Source organism: Triturus cristatus, chromosome 2_1 (assembly GCF_964204655.1).
Source record: "Triturus cristatus chromosome 2_1, aTriCri1.1, whole genome shotgun sequence".
Classification (NCBI taxonomy): Eukaryota; Metazoa; Chordata; class Amphibia; order Caudata; family Salamandridae; genus Triturus; species Triturus cristatus.
Genome location: NC_140581.1, coordinates 46,457,689 through 46,485,615, shown reverse-complemented (window position 1 = coordinate 46,485,615; position 27,927 = coordinate 46,457,689). Strand labels below are relative to the sequence as shown.

The following is a 27,927-nucleotide window of genomic DNA, read 5'->3' as shown; positions in this document are numbered from 1 at the left end:
GGGCGAGGAGGGGGCGGAGACAGTATAAATACCCCCGTCTCCTCCCCACCCCCGCCGGAAGCAGCCATCTGCTGGGGTCTCCCCTGGTGTACCCAGGGACTAGATCTCCCACCCCTGTGCCTTCCTGTGGTACTAAGGCGGTCGCCCTCTTAGGGGGGGGGGGCGCTGCGCAACCCCCCCCCCCCCCGGGTAGCCTTACAGAGTCCTGCAAGGCCCCCAGGGCGCAGGCACTTCCGGTGCTTCCCAGACTTGGCTGGCTTTTTTTGGCGAAGTTTGCACAAGTTCCAAAGGGCGCGCCCCGAAGCTGATTTCTTCACTGAAGCGCAAGGACACATTTGAGTGCTCCACTGACGTGATTCTCTTTCCAAGAAACGAGACGCTTGATGTAAACATAGAGGGGGGGGCACTGGAAGTACGGGGGAGTAGAGTACTGATAGGTTTGCAAGGGCGCTACCGGTGTACTGCAAGGCTGCCCGGGGGGGGGGGTTGCGCAGCAGCCCCCTAACTGGGCGGCCGCCTTAGTGCCGCATGAAGGCACTGGGGGCACCCGGTCTAGTCCCTGGGCTCAGCCTGGGAAGCGGTCCGGCAAATGGTTACTTCCGGCGGAGGGGGCAGGGGTATTTAGGCTGTCCCCGCCCCTTCCTCGCCCTCTTGTCCCTCTCATCTCGTCCACGGATGGGAGGGGTGGCCCCTCCCAAGATTTGGTATGCACCAATCGGCGACTGCCACGGTGTAATTTAGGCTTATCAGACGGGCAGGCTGCATAGGCGTTGGCCTGCCCTGGGATCGGATCGCCCGTAAGATAACCCACCATGTTTGCATATTGGTTATGCTAATAAACCTGCAACAATATTTCTCCACTTACAAAAGTGTTGTGTGGTTTATTTATGTACTTACTATGTGTTATGTGACAACAGTTGCCGATATTGGCACTAAAGACTCATGTAGCAGAGTAAAACAGTGCGCATGAGAGCACAGAAAGGAAGTTATGTTATCCGAACCGCTCCTCCCATGATCATCTCGTGTAACCTGTCAAAGCAGGACAGCAATGAGAAAGCTGCCTCACGCGTTGCTAAACAAAACCAGCAACTGCAGGTAACTTCCGGGTGAGCCAGGGAATACATGAGCGTGCCGACTTTTGCGCAAGCCTACAATATTTAGGCAGCACACGCATGTCAATGCGCACTATTTTAAACAAGCATTTACAATGCAATACGACTGCATTTACGTGAGACGTATTGCATTGGAAATGGGAGTGGGGCTGTTAAAAAAGGCACAAACGAAAGTGAGGGGGTGAGGGGTTGGCGAAAAATCACAGACTGCGTGAGGGGGCGGGGGGAACACGGGTAAAAATTGTGTACAGTAAAAGGGTCAATAGCCTCGGATGCATACAAATTACGCCATGGCCGTCATGAGGAGGGACTAACAAGACAGAAACCAATCAGGAGGCAGCATTTAGGCTGTAAGCCAAACAAAAAAAAATGGCCGGAGAGTGGACGGAGCTTATGCGAAGCTTCCTCGCTAAAGTATATACAACATGCCTCGCAAAGCGTGCAGCGCATGCGCGCATCACTACGCGAGACCGAAACAGTGGAGGTGAAAGGCAAAAGTTATGGGTAACCCTGCGGAAAGAGCTATTCAAATCAAATTTGCAGTCAATTGCTCTCTAACTTTCTCTCTTTTCCCACTCACACACATGGACTTACACACGCACACACACACTTGCACGCGCACACACACGTACACACACACACCAGTGCACCATAAATCATATCACCAATTTCGTTATTTCGTTTTGCTCTTGGTTGTCAGCTTTTAAACCCTGTGCCTTTGGTAAAGTTGTGTGTCAAGCATGGAAGGTGGCTTGAGTTATCATGTGCAGTGTATATCAAAACTAGAGAATTTCCAGTTTTTTATTTGTTGAAATATCGCTAACCTTTAACTATGATATTTTTTCAGTGAATGTCTATGTTTTTTGGGGTGCACTTCCTTCAACTGCCACTTCAGGCTGTGTGAAGCACGTGATGGTGGTACTGCCTCATCAACGGCCAGACTCACCTCCCAAACCAGTTGGCCAACTCACACTGTATTTGGATTTGTGCAATAGGGCTAGGCAGCGTGACCTGGCTCTCAGCCATCCACACCAAGAGCACCTGCATCTTCTCCCCCGCCCCCCCAAGGGATTTTCTCAACCACAGTCTTTTTGGAAAGATAGTAATTTAATGAAAATGTTGATATTGTTGACATAATTGTGCTTTAAAAAAAAGAATGGCAGCTGTGTGATCATAATTGTGATGAAAATTGTCATTTTACGATACAAACTCATTTTTACCATATTTGTTTCCCCCCCATTCTCCATATCTCTAGGTAATCCTCAACGCCCCTCTGGGGCATGCGCTCTCATAGCCCCCCTTTTGTGTGGATATTTTTTTCCCCACAAAATTAAAATAGATGTTTTTAAGTTGGCAGTGTTGGACCTCTCAGCCTTAGGGTAGTCTTCTCCCTATTTTGTGCCTTCCTTCTCCCTTTTTTCTGACCTTGTTTTTGTTGGCCTTAGGACTCTGAGCACTTTACCACTGCTGACCAGTGCTAAGGTACTTGTGCTCTCTCCTCTATATTTGGTAATTTGGCTTATACCAAATTGGAATATTTAATTTACCTTTTCTTTAAGCCCCAAGTAAATTGGTACTATATGTACTCAGGGCCTGTAAATTAAATGCTGTTAGTAGGCTGGAGCACTATGTGTGCACCCACTTAAGTAACCCTTTAAACATGTTTCAGGCCAGCCATTGCAGAGCCTGTGTGTGCAGTTTATACTGCCATTTCGATCTGGCAAAATAAATCTTCTGCCAGGCCCAAACCTTCCTTTTTAATGCATATAAGTCACACCTAGGGTAGGCCCTGGACAACTCAGAGAGCAGGATGCAATATATTTAAATGTAGGACATGTACTTTTAAGTTTTGCATATCCTGGTAGTAAAAACTCAAAAATGTGTTTTTCACTACTGCAAGGCCTTCTCTCTTATAGGATAACATAGGAACTTCTTTATTACATGTTATAATTGTAATTTCCAAATGGGAAGATATAACCATTTCAAGTTTGGTGTCTCTGAAATCCTAAGTTATAGTCCTAACTTATGAAGAAGTCAGATTTTAAATTAAAATTATGAAAATAATATTTTCTTGCCTTAGCCATTTTGTGCCTGCAGCCTGTTTCTGGGGACGTGACTGGGTGTAGTTGGCATTAGGCTTTGTGTATTCCTTCTAGACAGCTACACAAAATGGGAACTTAGCTGTGACTGATGGGGGCCATCACTGGAGGATAGGACGGAGGAGCTTGGCCCAGCATCACTTTCACCTGAATAGGCTGTGTCCTGTATCCACACAAGGGGCCTAATGACCCTGCATTGGCTGTTGTTGCAGCATTTCTAATCCTCCGCTAGACTTGGTCTGCAAACCTGTCTCATAGCGCTGGGAAGCCCTAGGGCAGCTACGCGCTCTACAAGTCTAAAATAATAATAATAATAATTGTCACTTCAACCATCTTAGAGCCAGGGCTGGGGAGGTAGGAAATCTCATGCACTTCAAAGCCACTGTCTAGAAGCTTCTCCCACCTTTCCAGAACCAGGGCACTGGGGTATTAAAGAAGGTCCCCAGGCACCAACTCTCAGTTCACTTCTGGATCTGTGGATACTCTTCCAAGAAGGATTGCTGAATGACTGCCACTCTGCTGGACAGCTGCTCTGAAGGAATTGCTGCCCTGCTGTGCTGACCTGTTGCCTGCTGCCCTCTTGCCTGGGCGGGAAGGAATGGACCTGCATCTCTTGAACTCAGAACACCTAGTAACTCCAAGGGCTAGTTGGCTGACCTCCTGCTCTGAAGCCTCAGGGAAATAACAGGCTTCTACCAACCTGCACCTGGACTCTGCCATTTGTGAGTCTACCCTACCAAGTGGTTCCAAACCAGTCCTGGACCCTTGAAAGTGGGTCTAAGGTGCTTACCAGCCTTTGTGGATCCAGCAGAACTGGCACATCTTTTCTGCTGTGCGCGTCATCCCAAACAGAACACCACATTGCTGCATAGTTTGAACCCGTCCCAAAGACTCACATCGTCGCTACAGTCCTTGGAACTGATGCATCATTCAGACTGTGCGTCGCAACTTCGGCACAGGCCCTCACTTCTTCCACTGACAGCAGCCACGAATATGTGCCTCATCCTCGATGCCAAACTTCGCAACAGCTCAGAAACTCTCATCGCAACCTCAGCGCATCTCGGAACTGATGCACTGTTTCAGCCTCAAGACGCATCTTTTTCACAGATCCTGGCTACGCTCCGTAATCCCGATTTTAAGATACTTTGCTCTTCTGGCCTAACTGTAGGCTGCCCATGCTCCATTGCAGTAGGCCTGACATTGTGACATCGCCCGGTCCGATGCGACCACAGTTGGCGCTTTGTGCTTTCTGGTGCTATTCTTACTAAAATCTTTAAAAATCCATATCTACAGTTATACTGCATGGAGTGTTGTTCTTTTGCTCTTGTTGTATTTATTAAAAATTACTTTCGTTTTCTAAATCTGTTGTGGGATCCTTCCGTCGTGTATTTTCACTGCTTTACTGTTTGAAGTGTTTCACAAATACTTTACACATTGCCTCTCAGTTAAGCGTGACTGCTGTGTGCCAAGCTCCCAAGGGGGTGAGCACGGGTTAATTTGGGATTTGCTTGTGCCTTCCCCTGACAAGGGTAATGGTTGTTGCTTTACCAGGATTTACACCCAATTCAATGAGTAACCCAATTTCTCAGAGGCGGTATAATTTTTTTGATCGCCTTCATCAACTAATCACATTTGTCCAAAAAATTAGATGTGTGATGGTTATCGTGAATTTTAAAACTGGGATTTAAAAAAAAACTGAGATGAAAAGCTTAACCCTTCAAGTTCAGCCATATCCATGTCTAAATGAAAATAATCTCATTATTAGAGCCAACAGAAGCAAGATTTCTGGGAATAGGCAAACTTACATTTTTCTGACCCAATCATGAAGTCTGTAACCTTTTTATCTATATTTATAAAATTCACGAATTTCCTTAAACTATTGAATTGTTCTCACACATCTTTGTGTATTGACAAGATTCCTGTCTAGAAAATCATGTTTTATTTGTTCAACCTCTGATCCTTCTGTGTCCTTCTGGGTGCTCCCTCACTTTTTGTGTCTTTTAAACGGGTTGCAGCTCTGCATTATGTGTGAATAGATTTTTTACTCAGGTGAACTAACTTCACAATTGTTCTGAGATTCGTAATCTGGCAAAACGGAATCTGCTTGCCAAATACAAAACGAAAGCTACAAGCTCTCAAATTTCAGAAAATGTGGGAATTTACCATAACTTAAATGCATTTTATACAATCTGTTGTACAAATTCAAATGCCAGTCTCTGCACATGTATCCACCCTCTAACTGTGAAAGTCAAATGTGATTTACAGATGTGAATGAATTGAATTTATTTGCATAAGTTAATTAAAACCATTGCATTACAATGAAAACATTAAAGGGAAAAAAACACAATTCATAGAAGTTAAAAACTCTGGTAAGGTGCAATAGCTGAGTCCTAACATTTGACTCTGTGCTTCTTCACCGGTTTGCTGTTGGCTGTTGCTCTTTGTTCGGTCCCCTGTGAAAGTAACAGCCGTCTGGCTCCTCAAGTCCGCCGGATTTATTTTGTTACCATTCCGCACGCTGATACTCTTCTTCTTATAGAGTGTTTATGCTTATCGACTGTGTTGGGAAGTGTTCTTTCACGGTCACGTGTTTTTTAAAATAGTCCAGTATCAGAGTTTGGACCTTATGAGGGCTGGGATGGGGGTCAGTTCCGGGGTACATAGCACCTCTGATCAATTGTACAAATCTTCTGCAGCGTTCATGGATATGAGGTTCTTTTTGTGCAACACATACTGCAGAGACCTCATGGCAGGTGGTTACGTTTTCTCTCAGGCATAGTTCTCTCAGAAGAATCCTCCTTTCTGTGGATAAGGTCGGGCAACAGCACAGGTGGTGTAGCCATGATTCACATTTGTAATCACACAGTTGGCATGCTCCTTTGGTGTTTTGGTTTGCCCAGGCCCTGCTGAAATTCGTGTTTGGAAGTGCCAGCAAGATAACGTATAAAATGCAGGGGAGAGCGAGTGCTGGTTTGTTAATTTCAAGGGAGGTCATGGCTCTCGTAAGCTGTTTATTCCATGGCGAGCCCGTTTTTTCGAATGTGTCTCTGAGGCAGCTCTTTAAGGATTCCCTCAGAGATTTTAGAATTCGGATATAATATTTTAGAAAGTTGGCCTTAAGGGTTAATGATTGTTTGACCAGCCTGAGCCCCAGCCTAAGTCTCGCCCTGGAGAGGTTTTTTGGATGTAGAAATATTTTTTTATAGGCCACACATTGAGCCCACTCTAGAATTTCCTAACATGCTCCAGGAAACGCTTGATGCCCATACGAGAGTGCTGGGAGAAGAGAAGCTTGAGTGACCTTTCTGATGACCACGGCTGAGGGACCTTTTAACTTGTTGTTCAATTTTATCAGACCATATGTTTTGGCAGTCAATTTGTTAGTCAGTTCCTTTTTATGGGCAGATGGTCTTGTTTTTTCTGTAAACCAGACCCCCAAGTACTTGTATTTCTGCACTGGATTGATTGTCCTGGGGCGATGGTACATGTAATATGTTTTTGTGCTTTTGCCTGCCTATTATTTATAATCTTAGTCTTTTCTGAGTTGATGGTAAGGTAATTCAATGTGCTGTATTCATGTAAACTGGTCAGGGTTCGTTGGAGGCCCACTTTGGTGTGATCCATGATGACTATGTCATCTGCGTACTGAACAATGTGTAGGGATTGATTGCCTAGTCGAGGGGGGTCAGGCTGTTGTTGCCAAGAGCTTTTCCCAGGTCCGCTGTGCACAGGTTGAAAAGGAGGGGAGCCAGCACGCAACCTTGTTTCAGACCTCCGGTCGTACAGATTTTAGCGGAGCGAGATTTGGGGTCTGTTTTCACCTGTACCCAAGTTTCCGAATATAGTGACATTATGGCTGTGGGAAGTGAAGATGGAATGCCCCAATTTGCTAGTTTCTTCCTCAGCAGTTGTCTGTCGACCTTGTCAAAGGCTGCTGTTAGATCAACAAAGCAGCAAAAGAGTGGAGGTTGGTCCGGCTGGGTGGCGTGGTGACAGAGGGCCGATAGAGCGATTATGTTGTTAGTTGTAGCAGCTCCGCCTCTGAAGCCTGTTTGAAAGAAAGGGAGCAGCTTGTTTTCTTCTGCCCAATTTTCCAGTTTTTCCAAAAGGATACATGCATATGCTTTAGCTTCCAGATCTAACAGTGCTATTAGACGATAGTTGGTTGGATTTAGAGGGTATCCTTTCTTGTAGATTGTGCAAAGTATTGAGCCCCTCCGATTTTCAGTTGTTTTACCAAGGGTGTATGCACTGTTAAATAATGGGGTAAGTAGCGCTGCCCAGCCCTCTGTGGCAGATTGGAAGATCCCCGCAGGGAGCCCATTTGGGCCCGGCGCCCCGCTGGACTTCATTGATTTTATTAGTTTAATGATTTCCTTAGGTTGAATCTGGATTTGGTGTTCTTCTCAGTTCAATGAGACTGTGGTCGTGGTAGCTGAGTAATTCTGTGCCAGAAACTGAATTCTCACATGATTCTCCCACACTAGTCCCGGGAACGCGTTTGATCTTGGAGGTCTGGGAGGTTTTAAGGTGTTCACATACTGCCAGAATCGAGATAAGAATCCTTCTTTAAGCATTAAGAAGACCCTTTTCCATTCCTCCTCTTGCTGAGCACGTTTCAAGGCCCAGATGTTTTTTTTGTGGGCATTCCATGCTTCCTTGACTGCCAATAGATTTCTGTATGTTGGATTAAGTTTGAGCAGTGGGATTTCTTTCTCAGGTTCTTACGCGTGAGGTTAATGCTCTGGTCGGGCAAATGTCTGTGTATCTTGGGAGTTGTTGGGATCGCTTTGGGAGAACCCTATGACCCTGAAGAAATGCTCCCAACTCTCTGGCCATCATATCCCAGTTTAATAGGAGAGTGTTCCCTGGGTGATCCCGTAGTCGAGACTTTACGTCGTCAAGCCATTTAGCCAAAAGGAGTGAGTGGAAAGGTTGCCACTTGATTTGCTTTACCACGTTAAATGGTTCATCTTCTATAGGATAGCCTAACTCCTGGCCTGTGTCAGCTATCTGGTGGTTTAAATTCAGATTTATTGCCAGTGGGTTATGATCGCTTTCTGTGCGGTTTCTGACGTCGAAACTCTGAAGCACGTGGCCTGGGCGGGTGACAATGAGATTTGGCTCGATAAAATAGCCTTATGGACTAGGTACATTGACGACCTCTTCATAGTTTGGAGAGGCACACGCACAGAGGCAGAGGAATATGTGAGGGCATTAAATGAGAATGACTACAACCTCAAATTCACAAGCAATATCAGTGAAATGGAGGTAGCCTTTTTGGATCTCCTGGTCTTTGTGGCAGACAATAAGCTGTGTACGAAACTGTACCGGAAGCCGACGGCAGGCAATACTGTCCTGCACTCTTGGAGCCAACATCCCCGCAATTTGATTAAGAGTATTCCGTACGGGGAGCTCTTAAGGCTTAAGAGGAACTGCTCCCGACCCGATGATTTCCAAGAGGCAGCCAATGAGTCCCTAGTGAGATTTAAAGATAGGGGCTATAAAAGGAAAATTCTGCAGGAAGCGGTGGAAAAGGCAGGCAGTAGAAGTAGACAAAAGTTACTTACCAAGAAACAGATGGAGGATAGCGAAACAGAAGGAGATCAATCGAAGGTCAGATTAATTATGACCTTCTCGGCAGAGGCTCAAAGAATTAGGGGCCTCATTCAGAAAAATTGGGGTATTCTCCAAACTGATGGGGTCCTTGGGAAATTGATTCCTTCCAATCCAGACATTACTTTCAGGAAAAGTTCCTCATTGAAAGATATCCTGGTCCGAAGCCACTTTGAGGATAAACCGAGGACTAAACCTACTATTACCGGTTTTTTCCCTTGTATGAGTTGCAAGGCTTGCAAAAACTGCAAAAAGGTAAAAGATTATGCAGTACCAGGCAAGAAGCTCAAAAGACCTATTGACAAACTTCTCAACTGCAATTCCAGTTTTGTGATATACTGCCTAATTTGTCCCTGTGGATTGCAGTACATTGGCAGCACCATACACCCAGCAAAGAAGCGTATCCTAGAACATAAAAGAGCCATAACCAACAGGGATAAAACGTATCCGGTGGCGAGGCACTTTGCTGGGTTACATGGGGCCAAAAGTGACAAGCTGACATACTACTGTATAGATCAGATCCCAGCCGGAGAAAGAGGAGGGGACAGAGTCAGGTCACTTAGGCAGCTTGAGGCAAAACTTATAGTGGAGTTACGCACCAAGACCCCAAGGGGGCTTAACCAGGAAGAGGAACTTTGGTCCTTTATTGGATAACATCTTGACAACTTTAGAAACATAAATACAATGGGAAAGGATGGTAGGCAACCACATAGACAACCACGATTAAACTGTTGATTTATTCTATTCAGCCCATTCAGGGCGTTATTTTTGTGATATAAATGAGAGAGGCACACACACCCCAATTGGGGGAAATAATTAGCCTGGGGAATGGAGGAATACGTTTATGGTCGATTAACTAACATTATGTTTAAAAATTTGAAAATAATATGTGAAGGATTTTGGTTTATACACTTGTGAACTGTAACGTCGAACCCACAGGCTTAGTGAATTAACTTAGCACTGTCTATTGTGGTATAACATAGTGTCAAAATGGCCGACAACCTTTTTCTTCCCATTGAATATCTGTACATATTGAGTCCGCTTTCCATTTCCACTCTTTGTATCTCCGATAACCAATTGAATGCTTAAATAGAAAGTGGAAACAAAGTATCATTGACATTGACGAAGGCCAGGAGGCTGAAACGCGTTTGTCAGCAGATCGTGTACAGATCGTGTTTGCCAACAAACTTCAATAAATCATTGAATTGAATACTGACCAGAGTGCGCAGCAATCTTTGAACTGTGGCTGATATATATATATATATATATATATATATATATATATATATATATATATATATATATATATATATATATATATATATATATATATATATATATATATATATAAGAGCGATACGCCCATTTCAAAACATTTAGTCCAATACGAAACCTCTCAGTGGAGATGACACCGCAGGATTGTCCCGGAGATGATATCTCCTTCCTCCTTGACGTTCACTCCTCTCTCTGCGGTCTTCTGCTCTGAGCGCTCTTGATGAGCAGTCACTGAATGCACTGGGGAGGGAGATGACCTGTTGGTTGGGCAGCCAGGTGTCTTCCACACCGGATTCGACAGTCGATTCGCCATCATCCGGATCAGGCGCCCCCACACTGGGAGACGCAGGACGTTGATACTTCTTAAAATGTGAAATGTTCCATGTGATTGTTTCGCCACCTTTCCTGGCAGTAACCATTTTCCCTTTTATTGCTTGGATGACCCATGGGTCCAGTTCAAATGGGAGTGACAACTTCCCTCGTGGATGTCGATTTTTTACCAACACTAGGTCACCGGCTGCCAACGATGGCCTCTTGGCATGCCGTCGCCTCGACATTTGATCATTCTTTGCCCATCGCTGCTGAAGCCGTTCGGCAACTTGATTGCTTAGGCTGGAGGATGGAGTCACATGAGGGATGACATCCTCCACCATCCGGTGTATGCACAGAGACCCCGGGCTGACCATGGTCGTGGAGTGAGGTGTTAAACTGTATGCTTTCAGGAAAGTGTACAGGGCGCACTCCATGTTCTGTTCTCGGGCAACCGCTATCCTCAAGACCTTGTTCAGAGTGCACATGAAACGCTCCGCTTCCCCATTCGCTTGGGGCCACTGGGGTGTGATTCTGTGATGCCGAACACCTCAGGATTGGAGATAGTCAGTGAACTTGTGACTAGAGAACGGTGGGCCATTGTCCGTGCGTAGCTCTCAAATAAGTCCATGGGTGGCCATTATCTTCTCAATCTGCGGTATCGTGTTGCTCGCGGTGATAACGTCTAGAATCTCGACTTCCGGATACTTTGAAATATCATCGATGACAACAAGCATGTGTCTTCCATCTGGTAGACTCCCGAAGTCGGCACTTGCTCTGTAGTGTTAGTGGCGTGTGTGGTCTGCTGGAAGGTTCACAAACTCCTGCAGCGCTGTACTGGCACCACGCTGGGCCTCCGTGAAGCACCAGGGGCGTGTGTGAGTGCAGAACACATGCACGGGTATTTCCCACGGGGGCAGCAAAACAGCGCCCTATGGAGCGGACGAAGGCAGTGGGACTCTGGCCCAGCACACGCAAAAACAGCCGCGCCGGGGGAACCGCTTACCGCAAAACTGGCGGGATTTGGCACTCGCCAAATCTTCGCCGCACTGCGGCTGCCGGATGCAACGCAGGGGGCGCTCCCACACGGAGCGAGCGTTCAGCAGACACACGCAGTGGCAGCCGTTGCGGGTTCCTAGATAGAGGACCACCACTCGTCACCAATTGTTGTGTGCCCTGGATGGTGATGACAGGCTCAACAGGTTGGGCCTGCACAATGATGGCAGAGACAGGTAAGGAGACAGGGACACCGTTGCTTAGCAGGTAACTCCCGGTCTGACCCGGATAACCGGTCACAACCTCCTTTCTTAGCTCCTGCACTTCCGCTGGGGGAAATACCATATTGCCCTGAATCCCAAGGCTAGTGTGTCGGACACCCCTTCGTAACATAACCAAACATGGGGTAGTCCACACAACATAACAATAACCTCCACCGCTCCACCATCACTCAACCCAATCACCATTGAAGGCTAGCGATGCACCTTCTCCATGCAAACATCAGCACTAGTGCATCACCACCGTTGTATATAGCTTTGCAACAAGCACCACATATAACTCTCTCTAGTTGTGCCCCACCATTTCACGAATAGTGCATTTATCACTGCACCCACTAACACACCGCCACCGCCGCTACTGTGACATCACCTTCCAGTTGTATGTAACAGCGATATGGGATCTTACAGATGACAGCATTTTTAATCAATAGCTTTCAACCATTGCTCTGGTGCCTTGGATAAGAGTTCCTTATTGTAGTCGTGGTAGATTGCGCCACGAGCTTCTCATGAGGAGTTTGGCCAGTCGCTCTCCCAGAAGGTGTGACCTAGTTCCAGAACGATGTATTACTTCCTGATCAGCCACTTCCGATGATCTCACTTCCTGTGATGTCAGTCAGGAAGGCTCCCTCCCTTTGACAGCAAGAAACTGGTGGATGGGAATGTAGAGCTATATTCCCAGATGCTGGAAGTGCCTGTAAACAATGCAGTTTGTAGAGTGCCTTCATACATGTAACAACCCGCACTGTATTACAGCGTGTTGGAGACACCCTGCACGGTGCCTTCCCAGAATTGCAATTCTACAAAACCTGCTGGCACCGATGCTTGGGGTTGCACATATAAAATATGAGAAATCAACTTTAAATGTGTTTTGTAAGAATGAACATGTACCTTAAAGTCTGCTTTTCTCTTGGAAGCGAATGAATTATGCCAGTGGCTGAAAGAAAGGCTTCAGGGCTCTTCCCAAAGGCCTCTAACCTTCCTTCTGCTTTCACCCCCTCTCAGGCCCAGTTCTTCTGCTTCCGGGTCGCGCTCTGGCTCTGGTCCCCGTCACAGAGGGGAGCTACAAGCAGGCCGTGCTGCAGCCCTTCGTGGACGGCTTGAACTCCTTGAAGTCTGTGGCCGAGACCCTGGAGAGCAGCACCGACCTGAGCGACGACCTCCTGCTCGTCCGCTGCGACCTCAGAAGCGCCTTCAAGAGCCTCTCGCTGGCGGAGCAGGTGTCCCTGGAGCAAGTGAGGTTACTGAGCGCCAACGCCGAGGAGCGCCTCAACACCTTAAAGCGCCTGAAGAGCGAGCAGGCGGCGCTGCAGGCTCGCCAGCAGGGCCTGCAGGAGCAGCTGGCCGGGCTGCGGGTGCAGGCGGACCTCAGCAGCCAGCAGCTCGCAGCAGCACGGAGAGCCGTTGACGCGGCCAAGGAGGGCGTGAGGCGAGCAGAGCAGCAGAGGAGGGAAGCCGAGCAGGCGCGGAGCCGGTCTTTCTTCTTTTTCTTAATCCCGTTTGCAGGACCGTTTCTTGGTACGTTTCTCTACTCTTTCTTTGATTGACACACTTACAGCATATAGACTCACTACCATACCATACATGGCAGCACGTCTCAACAGGATAGGGAGAGACAGTGAAAAAAAATCAGGGGAATTTCTTTTTCGCAGGGAACCAACCAGGCCCAGTTGCAGCAGTTTTTACCTGGATGAGCCAAGGGTGCCTTCGGGTGAGCCAATGCGGGCCCAATTTTTAGGTCGAGCCTAGAAACAGCGCGCATGCGCTGCTCTGCGAGACTTGTTGTAGTGGAGTAGGGAATAGAAGCCCCGCCCAGTCTCCGCCCATAGTTGCCACTGGCTTGTGTCATTGTCTGTCCTAAATGTTGGCATCTGATTCGTAAGAAGGCTCGTTAGTCCCGTCTTAGTACTGATCCAGCGGCGCACCAACAACTGATACTCCAACACCATATAATCAACTGGGCCCATCAATCACACCTACACTCAAATTCATTTGGTTAGCCGCTGGGAGGGGGGGGTTGTTTGTTTATTATTTCATGAATTGATCAGTACCACAATAATTTGTATTTTACCCTATTTATTATCACTAATCAATACGTTCTTTCCATTTAGTCGATGAACCAAATTAGTTGGAACTAGTTGATGGTGACGATGCACTTAACCTATCTAGCAAATAATTCACCTATAAAAACAAACACAGACTCAGGAAGTTTTCAAAACATTTATCTAATGTTTAAATGTGAGTGAACCATTCAAATACACCATGGACACCATCAATCATAAGGGAGGAAGAATCATTCAATTCAAATACTCTCACGCTTCAATAGATTGACGTTGCTCAGAAAGGAGAGGATAGAGACAGCAGTACATCAGGAAAATAATACAAATTTTATAGTTACCACAGATGGTGTGAAGACCAACCTCCTGGCCAATGGGGTGGTAAGGGTCCCGAGGAAAGATTAGGGACAAAGAATTAAGGACAGGAATCAGGACAGGATAGTGAGCCTCTCTAGACCGCCGAACACGTCCCACACCTCTCTGACACTCTTTTCCTCCGCGATTTTCTTTCTAATCAATTGCTTTCAATTGGTAATTCTCTATTGAATCTTCTTCAGCATCTCAGCATCATCAATAACTCCGTCAGCATCTTCCCTCTCAGCATTCTCTCAGGATCACGCACACCCAACTAACTTAACTACCTTAGTTATACCTTTTGGGATTCATGTACCACCCCCCTAAAGTTGCAATATCGTAAAAATATGAACTCTGATTGGACAGGCAATACCAATCGGATTGTAATAGCAGTGCAAGCTTAAGGCGGTCCCTGTGACCACCCCCAAGCCTTTACATCTTCTCACTAGGAAGAATGGCTATTTATTGCTTGCAATTTGGTTCTGGTTGTTCTGCAGCCTCCTGATGAGATGCTTGTTGATCCTGACATAGAGGGTGTGCTTGTAGTCGAGTCTGCTGGTGACCAGAGTATGGGGGATGGTTTTCTGGGTGTTGACTAGGAGCCATATGAGAATCTTCTTCATCATCTTCAGGGTATGGAAACATGAGGGAGAGATGGCGTTGACTTGGGCTATGCTGTCAAGTTTTCAGCAAATGACGATCCTGAGGTTGTTGGCGTTGGTGATGGGGGTGAGAGTAGGTCCTATCTCTGTCACCCAACAGGTAGAAAGCAAAACCAAAGGGGATGATGGACGGAGTGTTGAACATTGCAAGCACTCACCCCAAGTCAACTGATCTGGGTTTAATCCATCATCATTTATTCGCTCACTCCGCCACCCCAGTTCAGACATGGCCATATGCAAATCAGTCTGACCCTGTGCCTCATGAGAACAGTCCAGCCCGAACTGCCAAGCCATGTCTTCCCTGGAAGGCAAACAAGCATCCTGGGACCGGTTTCTGGCTAATCAGCCATCATCAGCCAGGCTAGCTTAAATCCAGAGGCAAAGTGAGCAAGGGACCCACGTCTGGGCATACCCTGCCAACTTAGGGCGAACAAAGCAAAACCAAAGGGGATGATGGATGGAATGTTGAACATTGCAAGCACTCACCCCTAGTCAACTGATCTGGGTTTAATCCATCATCGTTCTTTAGCCAACTCTGCCACCCCAGTTAACACATGGCCATATAAAAATCATTCTGACCCTGTGCCTCATGGGAACAGTCCAGCCCGAACTGCCAAGCCATGTCTTCCCTTGACCGGAAACAAGCATCCTGGGACCGGTTTCTGGCTAATCAGCCGTCATCAGCCAGGCTAGCTTGAATCCAGAGGCAAAGTGAGCAAGGGACCCACATCTGGGCATACCCTTACCCCAACTTAGGGCGAACAAAGCAAAACCAAAGGGGATGATGGACAGAGTGTTGAACACGTAGAGGAGCTCTCCCCAGATATGACAGCTTCAGTTGTCAGTGTTCAGTTTCAGGCAGTTGGAATCCTTCCATCATTCATTGGTCATTGTGATAAATTATTCTAGTCAGATTCAGCTAAGGGGGGAGAAGCACTGATAGCTTGTGGGGCTTGCAGTTTTTGAGACCCTGTTTGTAAATTGTGAAAGTTTCTGATTGTGTATTTCTTGTATGTAGGATCTGTGAGAAGGTGGCCTGATATATGCTGTCCACTAGTTCTAGTGGGCACCTTCTATCAGTCCAATGAACCCCTTATGGTGATAGGTTAAAGACAACCTTATGTGAAAGCTATCCTAGTGGTAGCTATGGAGAGCAGCCTTCAGGCTAAGTCTTGAAGGAATGTAAAGCAGCTTGTTTTACCAGTCTATAACCTCTTGAATGATCAAATGAAAAGACAACTACAGCAGGTATGTATTCAAAATATATGTATTTAAGATAATACACACCCCTCTAGTCTCTTTATGAGACTTGAGTTCGAAGTACTTCAGTTACAAGTGTTTAAGCATCAGTAAAAGCACAAATACACGTATAGGGGCCCTAGGAGCGTACCAAACCATATACTAAAAAAGTGGTATAAGAACCACAACTGAAATAGGCAAGGTACCTATTACCTCTAGAATCGCTGGGACCCCAAGGAACCACCCAAGGTACTGACACAGAGGACCCATGGGAGCCGTATGCAGTGTGGAAACATAACCGCGGGTTCCCATTACTTTCTATGGGGAATGTCGCAGTTGGAATTTTAAAGATTAGGGACACTTCAAATCGATCTAGGATGAAACCCTTTTGGACTTAGACAGTTCTAGGGCCAGCACCCTCGACAGTACCAGAGTACTTGAGTTACCTCACCCAGGGAAGCCGGGTGCATAGGTGTCTTTTGGTGTCGGGTCTCGTCATCGATGCCAATGGAAGCCTGCAAAGAACTGCTGCTGCCGTGAAGAGGAGAAGTGTCCGGAGAGATCCAAGCCTGGATATAGGATGTAAGGAACCTGAAAGCAGAGGGGACAGAGTCTGGGTCACTTGCCAGTGACCTAGGGCAGGATGGACCAATGCCACAGATGTCGGGTGCTTTAGGTGAGTTGACGGGAGTCTTGACTCTTCAGCCACGAGGCCCAGGAGGTGTTGACGAAGTCCACGAGCCAGATTCGAGCTCTCCCATAAAGTCTGTCAAGTGCTGCAGTGTCAGCGACCAGAAAGGACCCAACAAGCCTTGGCAATAGCAAGTCTCAGGAAATCAGAGAAAGGACTGTGGTGCAGACCAGCAAGGTTTGATGGACTCACCCAGCATGGGTAAGTAAGAGCAGGTCTGGAGCAACCAGAAAAGCACAGTTAGAAGTGGAGTTGCATTCGTGGGGACCTGCTAGCCGACGGGCTAGTGATCGCAAAGGAGCCTCAAGCGGTTGCACTTGGAGCTGGCCCACGGGTCACTCGTGGAGTGGAGGCCAACAATCTTCGGTGCAGGAGGTGCTCAAGGCTGGGGCTACTTGGAGCCCAAAGCACAACTTCAAGGATGACCAGGAAGGTGTTGGTGCTGCAAAAGTTCACGGTGTCTAAGGGTCAAGGTTCCACGTAACCCACGATAGCCATGGGCCTCAGCTTTGGGATGCAGAGACTTTGGCGTCCGGCGGGAGCTTCAGTAATGCAGACCGGTCAGTTGCTTCTTTGGTGCCTGCCAAGCAGGGAAGTCACTCCTTCCGTCTTCTAGTCGTGATAGAAAGTCGAAGGTCCAGGATATATGTTTCAGAGGTTCGTCCAGGGTAATCTAAAGTCCTAGGGACTGGATTCCTATACTTATACTAAGTTTAGGGGATGGACTAACTCTATGGCCCCACCTATGGGTGGGCCTGGGGTGGGGGTGGTTAAACCCCTTTCCCTTTGTCCAGTTTTGCGCCAGAGCAGGGGCTGAGTGCCCCTGCAATCGGTTTGAACTGGGCTATGCACAGGGACACCTTGTTTGCCCCCAGTGCAGGACTTCAAAGCACCAGAGAGTGCTCCCGCCCAGCCCCACTACACATCAGCCTGTGTAACCACCTCCCCTGCGACAGGAAACCTATTGTCCAGGCCTCCCCTGCTGGAGTTTCAGTCAGCAGCAGGAGGCCAGACCCGTGTCTGTGGAAGAAGCATCCATTTTGTGATGCCAGGGCTCCGGAAAGACCTACCGGGTTTAGTCAGTGTGAACATGTCTCTCCCTCTAGAAGGGTGGAATGCTACCCCCGCTGCCAAAACTGGCGGGGGTGGGGGGTAGTGTTCCAAAGCGTTTGACACCAAACACGACATGTTTTGATGCAGCCATTCCAAAGTTAGCATTTACCGTGAGGTTATAATGCACTTAAGAGTATATGGTATGGCTTTATCACAGAACAGGCATAAGGAAGTATTTCCGAATGCTGCAGAGGGGCTCAGCTCATGCTTGGGCACCCTCTCACAAACATCCAAGCACTCTGCCTTCAGGATTGTCAAGGCCTGCCATAGGAGTGGCTTATAGGTTTATATGTGTCTGTATAAGGTAGTGATATAGGTAGCTTATACCACAGTAAGGGGTGCAAGCACACCCGTACCCAGGTTTCAGTAGCAGACCTCTGGTGTCATTTTTGGAGTGCTTCCCAGGAGTGGCATAATACATGCTGCATGCCCTGGTAGGCTTCTGAGGTACCTATGCCCTAGGTACATAGTATACCATATACTAAGGGCTTATAAGGCACTCCAGAATCCAATTAGATATGTACCTAATGTACATTGAAACCATTTTAGAGAGGAAGCAGCTAGGCTGTGGTCCTGATTAGCAGGGCCACAGCCAGACTAAGGTCGAAAAACTGTAAAACACCAGCAAAAAGTGGGGGTACCCATGTGAAGCAGATCCTACTCTCCTACATGATCTACATGTGCAGTTTGAGTGTTGTAAATGTGTGCGTTCCTGTGTTGCTTTTGTGCATGTGTGTGTGCGCGGCATGGCTATTCTGGTATGGGTGATTCTGTGTGCAACATTTCTTTGAGCCTGGTGTGAGGTGCTTGGACATAATCCGTGCGATTTTCCCCTCGTCCTATTCGAGACCCCAGTATCCTGTTACTCCTCCGTTAGTGACTCAAAGTAATCTCCACCCATTATCCCTGAAAGCGAAACACTCCCGTCTGGTATAATCTTAATAACTTGAGCAAGTCCTACCTTGATTCACGATTCATGTGGGCTACCTAGGGCCTACCTTAGAGGTGATTTATGTATAAGAAAAGAGGAGTTTAAGGCTTGTGAGGGGTGTTAAATGCAAAGTCGACACAGCAGTAAAACTGCACACACAGGATCTGCAGTGACAGGCCTGAGTCATGTTTAAAGGGCTACTTAAGTGGATGGAACAATCAGTGCTGCAGTCCCGCTAGCAGAATTTAATTTACAGACCCTGAAACATATAATACCCCTTACTAGGGACTTATAAGACAATTAAATATGCTAATTGTGAATAAGCCAATGTTACAATGTTTAGGGGAGTGAGCACATACACTTTAGCACTAGTTAGCAGTGCTAAAGTGCCCAGAGTCCTAAGGCCAGCAAAAACAGATCAGCAAAATTCGGGGAAAACAGACAAATGTTTTGGGAAAGACCACACTTAGGCTGACATGACTAACAACTTGTTACTATTCAATCACACACGTTCCAGATTATCACAGGATTAATAAAACAAAATGTCACCATCAGGTATATTCTAGAAGTGCTTAAAAGGCTTAGGAGGCTCCACGAGACTGCCCATGCTAAGGGGGATTAAAACAATTTAACCCACCAGATGGCAAAACTTTAAGGGAATCAGATGTCATTTGAGGTACTTCATAACAATGTATGTTTTATCGTATTAATTATTAAAGGACAGGAAATAGCACTATATAGTATCCAAGCAAAAGTTTTATTAAAGATTAAAGATCCTACACATTATATAATTCTAGATACAAATTCACATTCAAATGTATGCAATTTAAGATAGTTATTTACTCAATCAGACATTGTATGTACATGTGTTTGTTTAGAGGGAACTTAGCCAAAAGAAAGGTAATCTGGATGTCCTCATGGGTGACACGCACAACTCAGCAAATTCACCTTACATTACATTACAAGGCTTGTAAACTTCAGAAAGCAAACATGCCTTTTAGAAACATGTTTACCTTCTCTTCCTGCTGGCCAGTAATATCAGGAACACCACAAAAGCAACCAAAGAGCAAGTTACAGATAAATCATGCTCTGCTTGTGTTTGCTTTGTTTACCCTTGCTGTTGGCAGGGTTTGCCCAGACGTGGGTACCTTGCTCATTTTGCCACTGGATTCAAGCTAGCATGGCTGATGGGGGGTGTTACCTTACCCCAAAACTGGTACAGGGAAGACCTGGCTTGGCAGTCCGGGCTGGACTGTTCCCATGAAGCACAGGTTCAAGACTGATTTGCGTATTGCTGGGCCTGAAATGAGGTGGCGAGGTGAGCTAAAGAATGATGATGGATTCAACCCAGATCTGTGACTGGAGGTGAGTGTCTGAAAAGTATCAGCACTCTGTCCATCATCTCCTTTTGTTTGCTTTGTTTGCTCTAAGTTGGCAGGGTATGCCTAGACATGGGTGCCTTGCTCACTTTGCCACTGAATTCAAGCTAGCCTGGCTGATGAGGGGTGTTACCCCGAAACTGGTCCCAGGGTGCTTGTATTCAGTTCAGGGAAGACGTGGCTTGGCAATTTAGTATGGACTGTTCCTATCAGGCACAGAGCCAAGTGTGACGTGCATGTTGCTGTGTCTGTATTGAGGTGGCGAAGTGAGCTAAAGAATGATGAAGGATTTAACCCTGATCTGTAACTGGGAGTGAGAGTATGAAAAGTTTCAGTGCTCCATCGTTCATCTCTTTGTGTTTGCTTTGTTTGACCTGAGTTGGCAGGGTATGCCCAGACATGGGTACCTTGCTGACTTTGCCACTGGATTCAAGCTAGCCTGGCTGATGAGGGGTGTTACCCCAAAACAGGTTCCAGGATGCTTGTTTCCGGTTCAGGGAAGACCTGACTTGGGGATGGACTATTCCCACGAGGCACAGGGTCAAGACTGATTTGCATATTGCTGGGTCTGAACTGAGGTGGCAAAGTGAGCTAAAGAATGATGATGGATTCAACTCAGATCTGTGGCTGGGGGTGAGTGTCTAAAACGTGTCAGCGCTTCGTTCATCATCTCTTTGTGTTTGTATTATTTGCCCTAAGTTGACAGGGTATGCTCAGACGAGGGTCCCTTGCTCACTTTGCCACTGAATTCAAGCTAGCCTGGCTGATTAGGGGTGTCACCCTGAAACTGGTCCCAGGAAGCTTGTTTCCGGTACAGGGAAGACCTGGCTTGGCCGTTCAGGCTGGACTGTTCCCAAGGAGGCACAGGGTCAAGACTGATTTGCATATTGCTGGGTCTGAACTGAGGTGACGATGTGAGCTTAAGAATGATGTTGGATTCAACCCAGATCTGTGACTGGTGGTGAGTGTCTGAAAAGTTTCAGCGCTCTGTCCATCATCTCCTTGTGTTTGCTTTGTTCGCCCTAAGTTGGCAGGGTATGGCCAAAGGGGGGTCCCTTGCTCACTTTGCCACTGAATTCAAGCTAGCCATGCTGATGAGGGGTGTTACCTAGAAACAGGTCCCCGGATGCTTGTTTCCGGTTCAGGGAAGACCTTGCTTGGCGGTTCGGGCTGGATTGTTCCCATGAGGCACAGGTTCAAGACTGATTTGCATATTGCTGAGACCCTTGCTCACTTTGCCACTGGATTCAAGCTAGCCTGGCTGATAAGGAGTGTTACCGCGAAAGAAGGTCCAGGATGCTTGGTTCCGGTTCAGGGATTACCTGGTTTGGCAGTTTGTGTGTGAACTGAGGTGGCGATGTGAGCTTAAGAATGATGATTGATTCAACCAAGATCTCTGACTGGTGGTGAGTGTCTGAAAAGTTGCAGCGCTCTAACCATCATCTCCTTGTGTTTGCTTTGTTCGCCCTAAGTTGGCAGGGTATGCCCAGACAGGGGTCCCTAGCTCAATTTGCCACTGGATTCAAGCTAGCCTGGCTGATGAGGAGTGTTTCCATGAAACAGGTCGCATAGTGCTTTGTCTCCTTGTGTTTGCTTTATGATTTCCTATGTCATTGATGTCTGGCTCCTGGTTTGTCCTATATCTCCTATCTGTAAAACATAGCACTCCAGAAGGAGTGTGTTTATAGGATAGGATGCCTTCCCTCCTCGAACTTTCTATGATAACTGTCAAATGGTATTGAAAACAAGGGGGGGATTTAGTAACATTTAGCTCTGCGTTTCTGTCATTAAAGTGACGAAAACCAGCACAGAATGTTTTTTTTAATTATTTACTTTTTTGCGCTGGAAGTTGACTTAAAGTGATGCAAAGTAGCTCAGCGTTCTGCTTTGTGTTACTTAGTTTCAAGGAAGCGTTACATGGGTGTTCCCGTGCAGTCACCCACCCTTTATGATGCAAAGCCCTATCTACCAAAAATATGAGACAGGGTTTTGCAGCAAAAACTAATGCCATTTGAAACCAGGCATTAGGAGGAGAAATGTTTTAATTTCTTCTTTCTTTTCTGACTTTGCATGTGAGCTGCACTGTACACCACACATGCAAAGTAGGAAAGGTTTTAGAAGTTGTCTAGGCATACTAGTTTGTAGTACAAGGAAATCCTTCCAGAACAAAACCTATGCTTCACTATCGCACGCAACCTTGCACTGTGGCTTAAAGGTGTGTGGTGCTCTGCAGCAAAACTCTGCACTGGTGCTAGGGAGAGGGGAGCGGAGAGTGTCACATCTTTGCAGATATGGCACTCTTCTGCTCCCTCCCTTTCACGCAACGCAGCTCAGCATATTTGGATTCTGCACTGCATTGAATGACAGTTTAGTAAATTTGACCCAAATGTTTTAAATAAGTCCATAACATGAATGTATGCTTCACATGGTAGTATCTCTCATTTTGTTTTGTTTTCTTTTGTTAGCTATTAATGGAATTCAGACAGCGGACACTGCTATAAGAAATGCAAATAACCGAGCTAATGAAGCACAACGTGGCCTCAGCGCACAGTTGAGCACTGTGAACATGTATCAGGAACAATGCAAGTCCCGCAGCCAAGCAATCAGCACCATGGAACAATCCATCTCTGCGAACAAAGGAAATATCCAAGCCATCATGGGTGACATTAACCGAGAAAATACTATTCAACAGCAAGTTACAAATTTCCTCATTCCAGTGAGGCAATGCAGCACTTTCCTTAGCACCTTGGCTGGCAAGAGCCGTGTGGCCAACATGTTTGTCCAGTTTAGTGGGATGCTTGACGCTCTCCTGCCAGTCATGGATGACATTGTGAAGGCTGCACGTCCCCTAGTTGGAGGTGATACAAATTTCCAACTGTTGATCACAGTGAGACTACCTACTATTGTAGAGAAGTTAGAGAAAGCCAACCAAAAAGTGAAGAAAGCAGCAACCGCCAGGAGCAGCGACATCCAAGAAATCCTGTAGCCACACCAGGCATTGGGTGCCAATTACCCCATTAAGCCCAGATACTCAGCTTCTTTTATATTTTATTTTCCAAGGATATGTCTTTCATTTTAGTTCCCCTTCCAGAGTAGAGCCACTGACTGCGAAGGTGGCCTTTGCTGACCAGAACTGGTATACCATAAAACAAGGAGTACTAGTGTGTAATCAATAGTGGCCACAGAAGAAATATTTTGCGAGTCACTGAATAAATTAAGCTTAAGTAAAATCTATTGCTTTTCTGACATTTCGCCATATATGCTGTCCAACCTTTTGCAGTAAAGTATTTTGCAAGAATGTTGTATTAGTGGAAATGAAATAGTATACCACACCACACCACAGCATCTCACAGTGATCTACCACATGAACAGATGTGAGCTGGCCATCTACTTTTGTTTTGTGACCTTCTGGTTAGCTGGCGCATTGACTGATTTAGGACTGCAGCAGGTGATTGCTGCCACTATATGAATCTTCAAACAAGTGTATGACTTGCTAGAGTAATATTACTACAGTCTTATTATAATGAGACATGTATCGCTCAAACAAGGCTGACACTGGAATGTACAGTCGTGTAATTCCTCTTACAAAGTCTCCTGCTTAAGTAAATTCTGGGCACCAGTTGGCACCTCAAAGCACCTTGGATTCACAGAAGTGTAAAGTGCAGAGCTACTTGTGCAAAGGAGATCCTATGCATGGCATTTAAAAAATCTGAAACTATTAAGCATTCTGGTGGTGTGTTTCTTATCAGGTTTCCTCTATCAGATAGAATGATTTTATCAAATCTTAAAATACATTTCTTCTATATTTATGCATGGCAAAGCTGAAAGTAAATTGGGGCATGTCCTTAAAAACGTTGTGTTATTTTCTATAACAATACATTTTTCTTTATAAATTGAGTATTTGATCATCTGTAAATTCATTAACAAGTTTCCTCTTCTAACCTACTTGGTTCATAGCATCATAGGATAAGTAAGCTAGTGACACCTCTGTTAGGTGAATGGAAATGCACATGCTTAGTAATTAATAATTATATTTGGAATTCAAAATCCAAAGTACTTTAATGTTATAATTGGTCATAGTTGTTCACTGATCTCTGTTTAATTAGGCCGAGGATGTTCAACAGTTTTCTAAGATAAAAGATGGACAGTATTGTCATTATACATAAAATTACATTCTAAAATTTGAACACTATTAGCCGTACAGCAGTCAATGTAAGTCTTGAGTTTTGAATAAAGAATATGATTGTAAGAATGGGCTCCCATAACATTCTGAATTGAGCTTCAAAATGTAAAATATGGGAAAGTTTCATGAAACAGCTAACTAGTTTGTGGCTGCATGCTGAGTAACTTGTTATTTCTATGCATGTTATCATGGACTAGAATATATGTTTTTTGGATCAATAGAGTTGCAAAAGGAACTTTCACAGAGCTCACGGTTGCTTCAGCTAAAATATTATAGTCATGCTGCCTTTTAAAAATTGTTTGTACAATTATGTAATCTAGTGAAATAACTATATTCCAGCCCATAACTTCTCTTCGTATGTAACATATGTTCCATTGGGGATACACTATTTATGTATAAACACAGGACACTTAAAGAATCCCAAATAACCATAACATGTTTTCTATAAAGTCAACTAATAATGTCAGTGAAATTAGGATTTCTACAGCTCACTCTATTAGTATGATCAGGCAATACTAAAGTTTACTTCTGGAATTCTTGTAAAAAAAGTTACATTCTGAGTGGATAAGAATAAAGGTGGTAATTAAATGATGATGGTATTCCACTATGAACTAATTGACCAAAATTCCAAATACAAATGACACTACCTGTAAATCATAACCTGTGCATATTATGTTTCAAATTATGTTATAATAATCTCTAAACTTTAGGGGATCAGGCATGGTTTTTTGCATATCGATCAGTAAAACATTGACATAAGTTGAAGCAAACATGATGCCCATAGAACTATTCCACTTTGTAGAAGGATCTCATGCACAAAGAGAAACACAACATTGTGCAAGAAAACAGTAATTGCTAACTATATATTATTATGGTTGTTTGAACTACTAGAGTGAGTACTCAAATTGATTCTGACTATTTTTATGCCCATGACATGTTTGATGGATTTATAAAGATTTCTAACAAGCAACATATCCAAACTATCTTTTTTGACCATGTTTTACCAATTAGGAGGTTGGGTATATTTTGCATATGCTTAATGTACAGACTTAGCGATCTAATAAACGGTGTAAATTAGTAATCAATATATTTAGAGATGTTTTCAATTGCTCAATGTACAGCGGAAGCTATATTGGCCTGCGTGTAGGGGAATACTTCTGTTGTCCAATTTTAGTAAACACATATATTGCTAGATAATGTTGTCAACATAATGGCTGCAACAAATTGAAGAAGACCTTCTAAGTACTAAAATTTTTTACTAGCTGTGTGGTATGTCCTATTTAGTATCTCTAAGTGCTTATTGTGTTTCCTGGGAGAATAAAATTGATCTGAATGAGAGTTTAATAACTTACGGTCTTTATACGCTCATGACCTTTCTGTATTGTATAATTAACAATTTATGTATGTTATTACCATTTCTTCTACATTATTGCATGATCAAATAAAAAAAATATCAACATAAGACATTTTGTTCCTTGACTCTCTGTAAGGTTTTATTTACAGGTTCATGTGTTAGGCGGTGTCCATTAAAGATCTGTATGTATTCCCTTCATGACAGATTTGAATCTAGACAGGATCAAGCCAACACTGCATCCTAAAAGGGTTTCAATAGGTGACAAATGAAGTTTCTTTAAATTGTGAGACTCCACTGCTTGTTATTTACACCAATAAAAAATTGTGTGATTTTGAAAGGAAGAATTACACTTTATTAATATTAGTATGGGATAAAAATAATACTGTTCTTATTCCAGTTAACCCTCATGATGAGCAATATTAGAATACAGGAATTACAACTCGGAATTTGAAAGATATTTTTAAATGATAAGGAAACCATGAAATTAGCATAGACAGAAATAGAATACAAATTAAAGAACATTAAATCAAGGAACATAGTATTCAAACTTCCTTGCACACTGTAAAGATATTCAACAATCTGTTAGGTTAGGAAAAGTTACTGTGATAATTAAGTACCAGCCTTTTAGGATAATCCAAGAACAAATATGAAAAATAAAAAAGAAAATATTACACCCAAGCACCACACAGCCATGCTATAAATGCATGAGTGCAAACAAGTTGGAAAATCCAAACATTATTGGTATTGTAGAATTCAGTGCATTACATGACATATCTGAAACCAGAGTGATAGACTTAGAAGCTCTATTTATATAGAAATTAATGAAGAAGTTGTCCGCAACATTCAGAGTTTGAAAACCTCACTCTGCCTCACTTAGAACATCATGGAAACAGCTGGGTTTCCAGGAGCAGAGCTTCTACTGTTTTTCAGAAACTCTTGACAAGGTAGTCCATCGACCACTGACTTATCAGTTCACAATTGCCGTTGCTCTCCAGATAAGTTAACTTTATGTAACAGCCATTTCATATTGAGCAAGGATGGTGGTAATGCCCTGTTCCATGGCTCCCACTCTCCACACTGGCACCCCCTTAAAGACAAGCTAAATGCCACTACACATCTCAGGGGCTGCATAAATATGATCACATCACCCCCATCCCAATGAAACTCTATTGGCTAACCCTTGCCTGACCAAAGCATCTTCAGAACCAGCTGCATCATTTACAAAGCCATCATGACCAATACTCCTGTTTATCTTGCAGGCAAGCTCACCAAATCTGGTTGATTTTTTAAAATTCACAGACATGATGCCATGAGATTGTAGAAGAGTAAAAAAGAAAAAAAAACAAGGCAGTGTTCCAATTCCATCTATGCTACCAGGATCTGGAACAACATCTCTGTATCCATCATGATCACCACAACACTGCTCCTATTTAGGAAAGAGTTGAAGACCCACCTCTTTAAAAACATGACATCACAATGCATTACGCATCTACAACGCCGCTTCCTCTCCTATAAATCACTGACTTTAAGCTTGCCTTTGACCATGTACAGCGCTCCAATGCCTTTTGGCTAGCTTCACGCAATACAAATACCATATACATATATACATCGGAGACAAATGATCCAATCTTAACCAAAAAAAGATTAAAACATGAAAACCTAAAAGTAACCCTATGGGTATATACCCTATGTAGTTTCATAGACTAAGGCCTCAAGATGTGAATTAGCCTTCTTTCTTTTAATAGCCAGTTGTACATGAAGGCACAAAGTAACATATTCTCTAATTTTCCAAACTACAGATATATTTTAATGCAGCTTTGTAAGAATATAGTTTTTCGCTATAAAAAAAGGCATAAGAAACACTTCCTAATATCTTCATAAAAATTTCAAAAAATAATAAAATGTAAAGTTGACTGATGGGATTATCCATCGCAAGGGCAACTTGGTGGGTTTTGATTTTATTTGCCCATGTCAGGGAAAGCTATTATAAAATGGAGTGTACCTAATTTTAATCTGGTACAGTAACATCTGCGTTGTAGGTTTGATACCCAGAGCAAGTGGTTTTGTATGCCTATCTCAATTGGCCTCAATCGTCAGTTTTGAGCTTTCAATGATTTCTATTAGGATTTTCTAGCCACTATAAATCCTATTTTCAGTTCTTTCTTGCTGTAACAAAGAACTTTCATAGGGGCATTAATGTCAATATTCTCATTAAACTCTTTCAAGAGTTTGTTGAGATATGCCAGCCATGGGATTTCTTTACTGCGATCAAAGGCCAACCA

General features: G+C 44.6%; 1 protein-coding gene across 1 annotated transcript in view; it reads left to right on the top strand.

Annotated features, from left to right (window-relative positions):
• LOC146863697 (uncharacterized) overlaps positions 1–25,753 on the top strand; it is a 50,862-nt gene extending 25,109 nt beyond the window's left edge. The window contains exons 3-4 of the mRNA XM_085627836.1: positions 12,688–13,200; positions 22,574–25,753. Coding sequence (XP_085483962.1) covers positions 12,688–13,200; positions 22,574–23,094 — 1,034 coding nt within the window. The 3' untranslated portion in view covers positions 23,095–25,753. The remainder of the gene's footprint in view (positions 1–12,687; positions 13,201–22,573) is intronic.
• The last annotated feature ends 2,174 nt before the right edge of the window (positions 25,754–27,927 follow it).